At 49.8% G+C, this 12,769-nt stretch overlaps 1 protein-coding gene across 1 annotated transcript in view; it reads left to right on the forward strand.

The window, feature by feature from the left end:
* Nucleotides 1-12,769, forward strand: part of TEKT5 (tektin 5) — a gene marked incomplete at its 5' end in the record, with an annotated part of 38,301 nt that overhangs the window by 7,033 nt on the left and 18,499 nt on the right. The window contains 2 exons of the mRNA XM_084881140.1: nucleotides 2,707-2,850; nucleotides 6,686-6,908. Coding sequence (XP_084737266.1) covers nucleotides 2,707-2,850; nucleotides 6,686-6,908 — 367 coding nt within the window. The remainder of the gene's footprint in view (nucleotides 1-2,706; nucleotides 2,851-6,685; nucleotides 6,909-12,769) is intronic.

The following is a 12,769-nucleotide window of genomic DNA, read 5'->3' on the forward strand; positions in this document are numbered from 1 at the left end:
TTCGTCAGAGGCTGCCTGGCATCTTGCAGGAAGGCAACCCATGTTGCCGGGCAGCCTGATTCACCCAGAACTGGTCAGAGCTTCAATACTGCGTGTGCTGGCCGCCTGTGGAGGCTCTGCTGCTGACCCCCTCGGGTGGCCAACCTGGCACTGGCAGGCCTGGGCTGCCTGCTGACTTGTAGTTTAGTGGGTGAGGCCGAGGCCCCCATCGGGGCAGGATTGTGTCCTCGGTTCACCAGCAGAAGGCTCTTCCTGATGGGCCGGAGCCAAGTTCCGGCTTTTCCTGGTGGACTAATAGCCGGATGAGACTCAACAAGGGCTGGGCTCTTTGTCACGGGCCCACGAAGGGAGTCAGGGACTGTCCATCCTTCCCTGGGCATCACCAGTGTGGGCCAGGAGTCTGGACTAGCTGGCCAAGGATTCTGAGGTCCCAGGTGCCCCTCCAATACTCTGGCAGGTTCTTTCTACATTCTGGTCTTTCTTCACATGCCAGTTCATTAGATAAGATGGGGCTCTATTTCTCCACTGTGCTGCCCATTCCAAAGGCTCCAGGATGGTTCCTTCTGCCCAACATCGCCCCCGAGTATCCTGATAGGGCCCCCGCATTTTTTTGGCTCCTGGCCTGCTTGAAACCCTCACCAGCTCTGAGTCGGTAGCAGAAAAAGAAAGTGACAAAAAAAACACACACAAAGAAAAAACACAGACAGACTGGGGAAAGAGAGAGGGAAGGGAAGAGAAAAGGAAAGGGGAGGGGGAAGAGATGGGGAGGGACCCAAAGACATAGAGAAAGCAAGAAAAATGAGGGAAAGAGAAAAAGATGTCAGAAAGAGATATGGAGATAGAGAGTCAGAGGAAGAGAGAGAGAAAGAGAGAATGGGAGGATGCAGAAGGGGAGAGACCAATGTAAGATGTGCACCCATCACTTTAGTTGGTGTCTGAACCTCAACTTGCTAGTCAGAGTTGGTCCCTTATTACAGTGTTTTTCAACCTTTTTTGGGCAAAGGCACACTTGTTTCATGAAAAAAATCACGAGGCACACCACCATTACAAAATGTTAAAAAATTTAACTCTGTGCCTATATTGACTATATATAAAGTAATTCTCTTGAATAGGAATCAAATAAACACAAAGAAAGTATTTTATAATTACTTTATTATGAAATACTAAGTAAACAAAATAGTGAAAAATTATAAAATTCTTGTCTTGTCTGCACCTACGGCACACCAGGCAACATCTCGCGGCACACTAGTGTGCCTCGGAACAGCGGTTGAAAAACGCTGCCTTATTATCACCCAGTTCTTCAAGGCGAAAGTCCCGGTCAATGCTTAGGTGTCTTTAACTGACCGATCCACTCATTTCAATCAAGAGAGAAACCAAATGGTCCAGGCCTGGAGCCTTCTAGAGACGTGGATTCTCCTGGGATTCTGTCAGTGTTTATGTTTGAGGTGACCTATGGAAAGATTGATTGGTTTTCCTTTAAAGACCATGGTGGAGGTTTTTCGTTTACAATACATTTATTTATATTCTAAAAATTATTTAATAAAAAGACAAGTAGCAAGTAAGTAATGGTATATACACGTTGGGAATATGACAAGAATCATGAACGTGGTTCTCCTGTGTTCGGAGTTTGGCAAGTAGTGGCCTTTATGTCTAAACTTCTTAGCCAAGATACCAGCCCTGGAGGTTCAAGTCCTGAGCCCTCCCTATTGTCCTCTCTTACCTCTGCCCAGTCCCTGACTCTGCCCAGTCTCTGAGTGCCCAGTCCCTGCCCATCCAGTCCCTGGCTCCACCCAGTCCTGGACTCTGCCCGGCCCCTGGTTCTGACAACCTTCCCGAGCTGCTTCTAGGTCTATAAACACCTGCAGGTCTCTAGCTCCTCTGTTTTTGCACACGAGGTGTCCTCAGCTTGGCATTCTCACCCCCCACCCAACTTTGCCCGGAATGTCTGCTCCTGTGATTATGGAATCCCAGCCCAGACACGTCCCTGGGAAGCCTGCCCTGGTTCCCCCGCACCCCGAGCTGATGGCTTCCTCCTGAGTGTCACTGTCTATCCTTTACAAACCTGAACTGCTGCCCTTGCCACTCTGTGCCACATGTAGTTTTACTGTATTTATTTACACAAATCTGTGAGCAATGTGGAGGTAAGCACCTGGGTCTTATTCCTGTCTTCTCCCTCTGTGCCGGGCATAGGCTGAGACACATGGTTTAAAGCGATACCGGGCTTTGCCCAAAGTGTGAATTCGTAGCTTCTCCATCAGGTTAGCAAACTATAGCTGGAGGGACAAATCTGGCCTACCACTTGTTTTTGTAAATAAAGTTTTAAAGCAGCCATACCCATAACTTACATATTATTTATGATGGCCTTCTGCATAGCTGAGTTGTTGCTACAGAGACCATATAACTACTGACAAAGCCTAAATAGTATTTGATCCTTTACAGTAAATGTTTGCTCATCCCTGTTCTAATGGCAACAGGTTTGCTTGGATTGGGAGGAGGCTGGGTGGCTTCAGGGAAGTCTTAGGTATGTGGTGGGGGCATCGAAGTGGGAAGAGGCCTGAGAAGCTGCTGGGAGTCCAGAGACTTGACTTTCAGCAGTGGCTCAGCAGCGACCTCCCATGAGACCTCGGGGGGAGGGACTCTGGATAAGGGCACTGTCCAGGGATAAATCCTGACCTCCCCCTCCTCCCTTCCTCCCCTCCACCCCAGGGATAACCGAGATGCTCAGCATGCTCTGGAGAGGGACCTTGAGGACAAAAACTCAGCCCAGTTTATTGACGAAAAGTGTTTTAACCTGAGGAACACATCCGACTGCATCAGCTTCTTCCATGGTGTGGAGAAGGTCGATGGCACGTAAGTCCTGGGCTCTGGGTCCCCATCTGGCCTTGTCCAATGGGAGAGGAGGCCTCTGAGTCTGCTCCCGCCAAGCAGCCTTAAAGGGGCATTGATCGTGCGTCAGTCAAGTGAGAGTCAGTGTGGTTCAATGAAGACTCTTGGTTGCAACCCATTGCATCCAATTCTGGCTAAACAACTTGAAACAAGATGAAATTTACTGGAAGGCTGTGGAGAGCCACAGACTCAAGGGGGAGGCTGGAAAGGAAGCTCTGGCAGCTTGAACGAGCCAGGGAGTGAGAGCTAATCAGAGCACCACCATCCTGACATTCTTGCCCCACTCTGCCCAAGATTCAAATTCCAGCAAGACAGAGCAAGCGATCGGCCGAGTGAGGGTCACACGGCCACTGCTGCGGGGCCAGGACATGCTGGGGCACCTTGATTGGCAATGCCACCAAACAAACCCCACAACAGCATGGCTGTAACCAGAGGGAGAGGAATTTAAGCTCAGCTGGGAGCCAATTGATGTCCATCAGTGCTGGTACTGGTCACGAGTGGATCCCGGCTGCCCGGTCTCAAACCCAGCCTTAACACTGGCATGTGGGGTGAATTACCTAATCCTCTGGGCCTGTTTCCTCATCTGTAGCCCTGGGCTAATCACAGTGCCACTGCCCAGAGTATAAAACGGTGGGCATGTGAAGTGCTCAGCATAGAGCCTCGTGGATGCCAACAGCCAACATTTATGAAGTGCTTGCTGTATGACCTCACTGTCTCAGCCCAGCAGCTATGAGGTAGGTGCCTTCTGCATGCTGAGCACTGTTGTGGGCGTGTCACAGCATCCGGGAACTTCATGTAGAACTTACGCATGCTTTCCCACTCAGGAGAGAGAGACACACATACAGAGAGAGAGAGAGAGGCTCTGGGTACAGGCAGGGGTGGTATCCATCTTGGGCCCTTTAAAAAAAATCTCTTGCCTGTAGATTTGTGTTTGTCATATAGAAGGTGTGCAATAAATATTGGTTGAATGAAAGAATGAATGAAAGGGGGAAGAGAGGGAAAGAAGGACGAAAGGAAGGGAGAGAGGAGGAAAGAAGGAAGCAAAGGCATCTGTTGGCAGTCTCCTGGACCATCTTCTGGATCTTAAAATATACGTGTTGAGAGGACCCTTTGGCATTTCCAGCGATGGTAGCTCCTGGGGGCCTCTCTTTTCCTGACAAGGTGGCTCCCCTATGGCACAGTGGCAGGGTGAACAGGGCTTAGGGGGCTTGGAGCCCCCATCCACAGCTGCCCATCAGGACAGGGAGTGGGAGGACTGCCTTCCCACACGGATGCCTCCCTGAATCCCGGGGGGCGGGCTGGGCTGGTGGAGACTCGACTTCCATGCCCAGGAGGCCTCTATTCAATGTCCCTCAGCCAGCACCTTCACTGCTGTTTGTGGTGACTAATGGCTCCTCAGGTGTGCTAGCTCGGGACTCATTTGGGTTTCTTTTTTTAAAAAAAAGTCTTTGTTGTTGAGAGTATTACAGATGTCCCCATTGCCCCCACCCACCCCGTAACCCCCTCCACCAGGTTCCTGTCCCACCCCAGTCTTTCACCCCCTATTGTCTGTGTCCAAGGGAAATGCACATATGCATAGAAGTTCTTTGGTGAAAGCAGGGCTATGTCTGGGCAGCTTAAAGGTTGTTTGGAGACTCTGAATTGCAGTTGTCTCTGTTCACCTCCGTTCTCTTTGCCACAGGTTAACTGAGGTGGTGGTGGTGGTGGTAATGATGGAGCTTTACACACAGTGTCTCATGAATCATAAATATCTTATAGAGTGTTTATTATTGTCGGGTGCTGTGATGGGGGCTTCACATTTAGTCACTCAACAACCACGGGGCTTCACATTTAGTCACTCAACAACCACCATTATTATCCCCATTGACAATGAGGAAGCTAAGGCTCAGAGAGGGGAAGCTCCTGGCTGAAACTCACACAGTATGTTACCCAGGCGCCTTTCTGCCTCCCCAGCAAAGCCTGCCGCCTGTGTCTTTAGTCTTCAGAGGACACGGCCCGCCTCCCACCGGGGCACACCACCTGCCAGGAGACGGGCTGCCCCTGGCAAAGCTCCCTAGGGAGAATGTGCTTAGCAGGTCATTTTCTCTGGAGCCCAGCTGCCTGCTCCCAAGGAGGGCGAGGGCTCCGAGGTGGCCGCTGCTGACATTGACGGTGCCCCGTTCAGCAGCGGGTGAAACTGCTGCTCTCCTCTGCTGTCCTGTGCCTCCTCCTCCCTCATCTGATGGCGAGGAGCTGTGTGACCTTGGAAAGGACTCTTCCCTTCTCTGAGCCTCAGGTCTTCGTTGGATGACAGCTCTGCAGGCACGGTGCCTCTCCCATCCCCAGGAGCTGAGACCCCTGTCTATTGCTGGACGTTGACACCTGCGACCTCCAGGACAAAACAACCACCTATGACACAGGCTTAAAAATGTCTACCCTCCATGCAATCCAAGTGCACTTGAAAACGTCTGGAACGAGACTTCTATTTCAGAAAAATTCATTCTCTTTTTCCTACTGCCCGAGAATAGAAAGGGACTTTATTTAAGAACTGGACAGACCTCCTGGCTAGAAAAGGCCTTGAAAAGATATCCCGTTTGGTTTACGCAGGAACTGAAGCCAGCTCACAGGCCCCCCAGAGGACACACTCTCGCTCATCGGTGGCTGCTTGTGGGATTTCTGTATCTATAGGAAGGGCTTTCTGTTGCCTAAACTGAATCCCTGATGAGTCGCCGCCTCTGAAAAGCCTTCCCTGCCCGTCCTATCCAAGGCTGCCTGGATCTCCATTCCGCCCCTACCTACCGTCATTCCTTAGCTGTAGAGGTGGCTGCGCTTTGCAGACTGGCTCTTTGCCATTTGGTTTCCTGTTGAGTTCAGCCAAGAGGAGGGACAGCAGCAGGAGACGGAGGGAGAAAGGAGGAGAAGGATGAGGGGACTTATCCTCCCTTGCTCCTGCTCCCCCTCCCTCTCTCCAAGCCTCCTGCTCTCCTGCCTGTCCCTCTCCTCTTGCCCTTCAGAGCTGAGTGGTAACAACTTTGTGCAAGAGCTAATCCATGAGCACCTCAGCTCCCTCGGAGTGTAAATCCCATTTCTTTCTTTGTATGACCCTGACACCTGATGGCCCCACTCCCTTTCTCTCTCTTTCATCACCTTGCTCCTGAATTCCTTCGTAGCCCGAACACCCTGTGTAAGCATCTTTATTTATTGTCTGTCTCCCTTCACCGGAACGTATCGATCGCCCTGAGGTCAGGGATGTTGCTGTTCTCCCGAGCGTCTTGAACAAGGCTTGCCATGTAGTCAGTGTTCGTTGAGCAAGTAAGTCAGTGCAAGTAGCAAGGCCACATGCATATCCCTGCATGGAAGGACCCCACAGCCAGCATGGTGCCCCGTCTCTGTGTTGTTTCTTGTTGTTTTTTTGGGGAGGAGGGGTGTTATGGAGAAGAGACTCTTTGAAACTCTCTCCTCTCCCATTACTCACCCTGGAAAACAGCTGCCCTCTCTACACTGCAGTAGCCTCACCTGTGAAATGAGGGAGTTGGATCAGCTCAGGGGTTCCCAACTGGGGACCATTGTGCAATGTCTAGAGACCTTTTTGTTTGTCACACTGGAGGGGCATTGCTGGGCTTTACTGGCACCTGGTAGGCAGAGGCCAGGGCTGCAGCTAAACATCTTACAGTACATGGGACAGTCTCCCACCACAGAGCCTGACCCCGACCACAGGTCAAGAGAGCCGAGGCTCAGCAACCCTGGATTCGGAGGTCCCCAAGGCCTGCCACACAGCCCTGGTCCTCACCTGTGTTGAATTCCCTTGTGCCTCTTGCAGGATCTCCGTGCCTGAGACCTGGGCCAAGTTCAGTAATGACAACATCAGGCACTCGCAGAACATGCGGGCCAACTCCATCCGGCTGCAGGAGGAGGCCAAGAACCTCTTTGAGAACCTGTCGGATCAGATGTGGAAACAGTTCACCAACACCAACCTGGCTTTCAATGCCCGCATCTCCGAGGTGACCGATGTGAAGAATAAGCTGCAGATGCAGCTCGCTAAGGTCAGTAAGCGAGAGGCACCTAAGGACCATTGTCCACTCTGCCACACCCTCACCTTCCTCCCGTGGTCCCAGCAGCATCTGGCCATGCTGTCCACCCACCCCTGCCACTGAATGCTCTCAGTCTGTGAGCATGCCCAGCCCAGAGCAGGGCAGGGGCCATGAGCTTCCTCGGAGGATTCGAGCATCTAGGGGTAAATCTCCCTTGCTCCGTGGATGTTGAAGCTGGGCTGTCCCCACAGCACCCAAAGTCTGCTGATTGCTGAGAGGATGAGGATGGGTGTGGATATCAGAGTCCCAGGAACCAGGTCTGAGCAGATCTCCCCTCACATCAGCATCTTTGGAAAATGTGACCTTTGACCTTTGACCTTCAAGGGCTTCAACAGCATCAGGACCCTGTGTTGAGGGGTGAGGTGCTTTTGGAATCTGAGGAGTAGGCAGCACTGTCAAGTTCTGTCACTATCTCCTGCCACTCTCATACTCACATGCCCCTTTCGCTACTCCCTTACTCTGATGTGTCATGCTCTTCCACACCTCCAGGGAAGTCTTCTCTGTGTGGAATTTATCCCTCCTGCCCCATATAAATTTAGACAGCTCCTGGTCCCCCACTGCTTAGCATACTGTCTGGCACACAGTAGACACTCCTTAAATCTTTGTGCTGAGAATGAAAGGAATTACAATGGTAATTTTTGAACTGATGTTTTTAAGAGAATGATGCATGAATGAGTGAATGCTTTTAATTTCAAGTATTTCTTTCTGTCTTTCTCTTTTTTGTAGGGAAAAATCATTTTTATATTGTGGTAAAATATACATAAAAATTTGCTATTGTCGCCCTAGCCAGTGTGGCTAAATGATTAGAGCATCGACCTGCACACGGAAGGGTTGTGGGTTAGATTCCCAGTCAAGGCCATGTACCTGGGTTGCAGGTTCAATACTCATCCCTGGTCAGGGTGTGTGTAGGAAGTAACTGATAGATATTTCTCATCTCTCTTTCTTTCTTCCTCTCTTAAAAATCAATAAAAAACATATCCTCAGGTGAGGTTTAAAAATAACAAGAAGAATTCCTACTTGACATTATTGTGAGGATTAATGAGTGGATCTCTGTGAGCTTGTAGAACAGAATTTGGCACATGGTAAACACTCAATAAAAAGATAACAAGTATAAGCACTATTACCCATGGAAAGTAAAAGAACCTTCTGGGTGGAGGTGGGGAGCAAAACCTTTTCCCTTTCCAAATTTCTCTGGGGAAGTTTTGAATGATTACTAACAGCCTCATCACTGCTGATCAGAGTTTTTGCAACCGCATGGAGTTTTATTAATAGGCATTATATAACCACCAGCTGCTTGGTAAACAAGCCAGCACCCATTTGAGGTCTACCAAATCCCAACACGACACTACTGACAACACTGCCTGACCGAGAACTTGACTTTGGCTTTGTTAAGATGGTAAAAGAAGGAGTTGGTGTAATGAAGATAAATATATAGCAACCATTTCACCTTTTCACGGTTTGTTTCAGCTGGAGGGTTTGAAATGCTCCCCTGAAAACTTTAACTGTTATTGTTGAGCTTGGTCTGATCGCCTTGGCAAGAGGCATTTCTGGAAATTCTAGGCCCTCATCCTCACCTGTGCTGGAAAGCAATTAAATCACTGCCCAAGTGGTCATGGGAACCCACCTGAAAGGCCAGGTCTACACGGCTTCCCATGGACATTGAACCACATACCTCCCTCCACCCTTCCCTCAGTGATTTGAGGATGCATACTCAGCCTTAGCTGATCACCATGATCCTGGGGTTCCATCCCCCAGGCCACACCCCAAACCTTACAACTTGTCCTGGCCCCTCGTCCTTGTACTTTGTCCTTGTATCTGGGGGTATGTCTTGGTCATGTTGCCATGGCTAGGAAAGGGGCTGGTGGCTTCTCTGGGCTGAAGCAGTTGATAACCAGCAAGCAGGAGACTGCCCTTGAGGACTGATCTGTCCTGAGAGCCAGGGTCCAGGGACGTCTCCAGATTAATGTAAGTCCCCACTTGCTTCCATTTACCTGGTTGAATGTGCCTTTTACGGGGAGGATTCTAGACGAAGGGAAAAGATGCAAGGACCTACAGGGAGGAGGTATGGGCAGGGACACTGTAATAGAACCGCGCTAATTCTAAAGGCGTAGGAGCTCGCCTGACAGGGGGAATGACAGCAGGTGTGTGGCGTGGACATAGTGTTGATATCATTGAATCACACTGTGAGAAAGCTATTCCTTCTGCAGTCCTTTTACAATCATTGTGATGACCTCAATGTTACCGGACAGGGACAGGCCCAGAGCAGGGCTGCCTCAGGCCAGCCTGTAGTGTGTGGGTTCTTGACTTGGTGTTGGAAAGATTTCACAACCTGAGTCCAGGTGGGTTTGAGAGTCTATTTATTAATGCTTGTGACAGTGAAACAAAGGAAGAAGTTAGGGTGGAAGAAACAGTAGGGCGAGTCTAGGCCAGTGGTCAGCAATTCGCGGCTCGCAAGTAACATGCAGCTCTTTGGCCCCTTGGGTGTTCTAACGTCACTTCTTCAAAATAGACTCGCCCAGGCCAAACACCGGCTTCTGCATGTGGGCCATGAAGTTTCAATAGCACTGTACGTGCGGGCCCGCACATGGTATTTTGTGGAAGAGCCATACTCAAGGGGCCAAAGAACCGCATGTGTCTCAAGAGCCGCTGTTTGTCTACCCCTGGACTAGGCAAATGCGGTCGGTTCTACGTTCGAATGTCATCACTCTTCACTCTCTCCCCTGCTCCCTGCTGGCTGGGTCTCCACCACCTCTTGCCTGGATTATTGCTCTGGTCTGACTGCTCTGTTTGCTTTTGATGTTGTCAATGATTAGCCGGCAGCTAGTTCCCAGGGCATTCGGTCCTTGAGCAGACCAACTAGGTTCACAGAGGAAGAAAATTCAAATCTTTAGGTTCTTCAAAAAACTTCAAGAGTTTAGCCACAGAGTGAGGGCAGCAGGCTCTCTCTGGGCCATGCCTGCCCGTGTCTGTGGGTCTTCCCACAGTTGACTCCCTAGAAATGTTGTAGGAAAGAAGTGAGCCAAGACAGTGAAGGTCACGGTAATAGAAGTGAGCAAGGTGGGGCTGCTTTAGCTCACGGGGAAGTCAGAGGAATGGGGGTCCTTGGAGGCAGGATCAGGGGGTGAGCCTTGGTCAACTGCTGCTGCCCACCACTCCCCTAGTTGCAAGTCTTGTGGGGACCCTTAGAGTTCAGGAAGAGATAAAAAGTTCACGTCTGGGAAGGGGCCTGGGCGAGCTAGAGCAAGCCTGCACTGAGTCTTGGTCCTGAGAGCTTTATATCCCCTTTTCTCCTGCAGGTGAGAACCTTAGGGGAGGGTTTCAGTAGAATATTCATCAGCTTTCCAGGTGCATTTTAATAGGCTGACGCATCAAAATGAGCGTGTAGGGGAATTTAGGATTATTCTTTTGTCTGTTTTATTGTTTTATCTTGGATCTGTCTGGCTTTAATAGGTTTTTTGTTATTTATTCCTCAACTTCATCTGTCCTTGGGCTCAGCTGGTACAAATGACATTAAAAGGGGCTTTGTTCTCTGTTTTCCCAGGCAAGGGTGATTTAAGCTGTGTATTCTCTGGTTAGGGCAGGAGGTAGTAACCATTGGCTCTCAAGTGTCCTTGGTTGGGGAAGATAAGAACTTTCAATTCACCAACTGGCTGTAAAAAGTTCAAATTGTTTGGCCTTGTTCCATTTTCTTGTCTTAGTTTCCCCATTCCACCTGCCCAGGGATTGTCCTAGCTTCTCACTATCTTGCCTCATCAAGAGGATGGTCTTGGTTGGATGCTACAATGCCTCCCTCATCCCTTTTACAGAGAGTGAGGACCTCAGGTTAAGAGGGCTGGGCAGGCAGCAGTAGCCAGCCAGAGCTGAAACAGCATTGCTTTACTTGCATCTTGTTTCGTGCATTTTTATGGTGATTTCCATTTATGACAGATGATGCCAATTTTCTGCTGAGGATAGTGATATAAAGTGTTATTTTTTAAAATATATTTTTATTGATTTCAGAGAGAAAGGGAGAGGGAAAGATAGAAACATCTGTGATGAGAGAGAATCATTGATTGGCTGCCTCCTGCATGCCCCCTACTAGGGATTGAGCCAGGGCATGTGCCCCGACCAGGAATCAAACCCATGACCTCCTGGTTCATAGGTCAATGCTCAACCACTGAGCCACCTTGGCCAGGCTCAGTGTTATTTTTAAATAAACACATTTAAGTCTTTTTGCAAAATGAATTGACTTGAAGATTGTTAATCATGTTACAAGCGGTGTGAGGGGATATGGCAAACATGGTAAAGATGGTTGGTGGATGCCTGACATTTAGAAAACAGCTGTGTAGGCCTGCATGTCTCAAACAATACTGCGTGCATGGTAATCCCCAGTGTCACCTGGGGACTGAATCACAATGCAGGCTCTGATTGAGCGAGTCTGGGGTCAGGCCTGAGAACTTGCATTTGAACTGGGTGGTAGGAAATAGCGGGAGTATGGGTTGTAGAGTGCTTTGTCTTTGACAAACATCTGGGTAAGCAGCTGTCTCCTTCCCTTCTCTCCCTCTCCCTCCTCCTCCCTCTTTCTTCTTCCCTTCCAGGCTCAGAATCCTCAAAGAACCAAATCCTCCTTAAAGGCAATCCTGGGTCACTTAATTCTCATCAGATTTTCTCTAATTGCATTTTTGCTTCCGAGTTTCCGAGTCAAGTCCCGTCACTCCTCCTGCACGGGGCCAGCCCAGCGTGCCCCATCACCCAGAGGGTGCCCAATTTGTGAGGATGCAAAGGCCCCTCTGTGGTGCCTGACACCCTCTGCAATGTGTGCTCTTGAGTCACTTTGCATTTTCCCACCTTGGTGGTTAATGTGGTTGGAGCAAATGACGTTATTAGCCGGGGGATCAGGACAAGCCAGGAGCACCACCTGGATTAGGTTATCAGTGTATCAGATAAACTGGATTTCTCTGCCTCCTCTACCCCCTTTCGCAGGCTCTCTCAGCGGCAGCCGAAAGGAGGAGCCAGCTCTCACCTTCAGACTCTCACCCTCCCACCCACTCCACTTGGAGCCCTCTCATCTCAGTTGGTGGCTCCGACTTCCAGATGCTTCTAGGGGCTTCCAGGGGCTTTGACTTCCAGGTGCTCCATCCCGAACCTTGCAGTCCACTTAGATGCCTCTCCACCTCCCACCCACATCCACTCCATCAGCAAATGCGATTGGTTCCACGCTTGAATGTCATCACTCCTCACTCGCTCCCCTGCTCCCTGCTGGCTGGGTCTCCACCACCTCTTGCCTGGATTATTGCTCTGGTCTCCTAACTGCTCTGTTTGCTTTTGATGTTGTCAATGATTAGCCGGCAGCTAGTTCCCAGGGCATTCGGTCCTTGAGCAGGCCAGCGAGGTTCACAGAGGAAGAAAATTCAAATCTTTAGGTTCTTCATAAAACCTCGAGAATTTAGCCGCAGGGTGAGGGCAGCAGGCTCTCCCTGGGCCATGCCTGCCCGTGTCTGTGGGTCTCCAACTTCATCCCGACCAGGTCGCTTGCGCCACTGCTGTCATGAGAACTTCAGCACCGCCCACCTTTGCAACCGCAGTGCCTCCCGAAATGCACAGTGAATCCCAAGGAAATGGTGGAGCGGTTTAAATCAGAGGGTCAACACCGGTAATCCACATGTTATTTGGCTCTTTGCCTTTTTCTCTTAACAGCTTTATTTTTCCTTGACCCATAATTAGATGCATGTATTTCAAGTGTACAACTAGAGGAGTTTTTTTTTTTTTTTAATATATTTTATTGATTTTTTACAGAGAGGAAGGGAGAGAGATAGCTAGAAACGTCGATGAGA

Source organism: Pipistrellus hanaki, assembly GCF_964339955.1.
Source record: "Pipistrellus hanaki genome assembly, chromosome: 4".
NCBI lineage: Eukaryota > Metazoa > Chordata > Mammalia > Chiroptera > Vespertilionidae > Pipistrellus > Pipistrellus hanaki.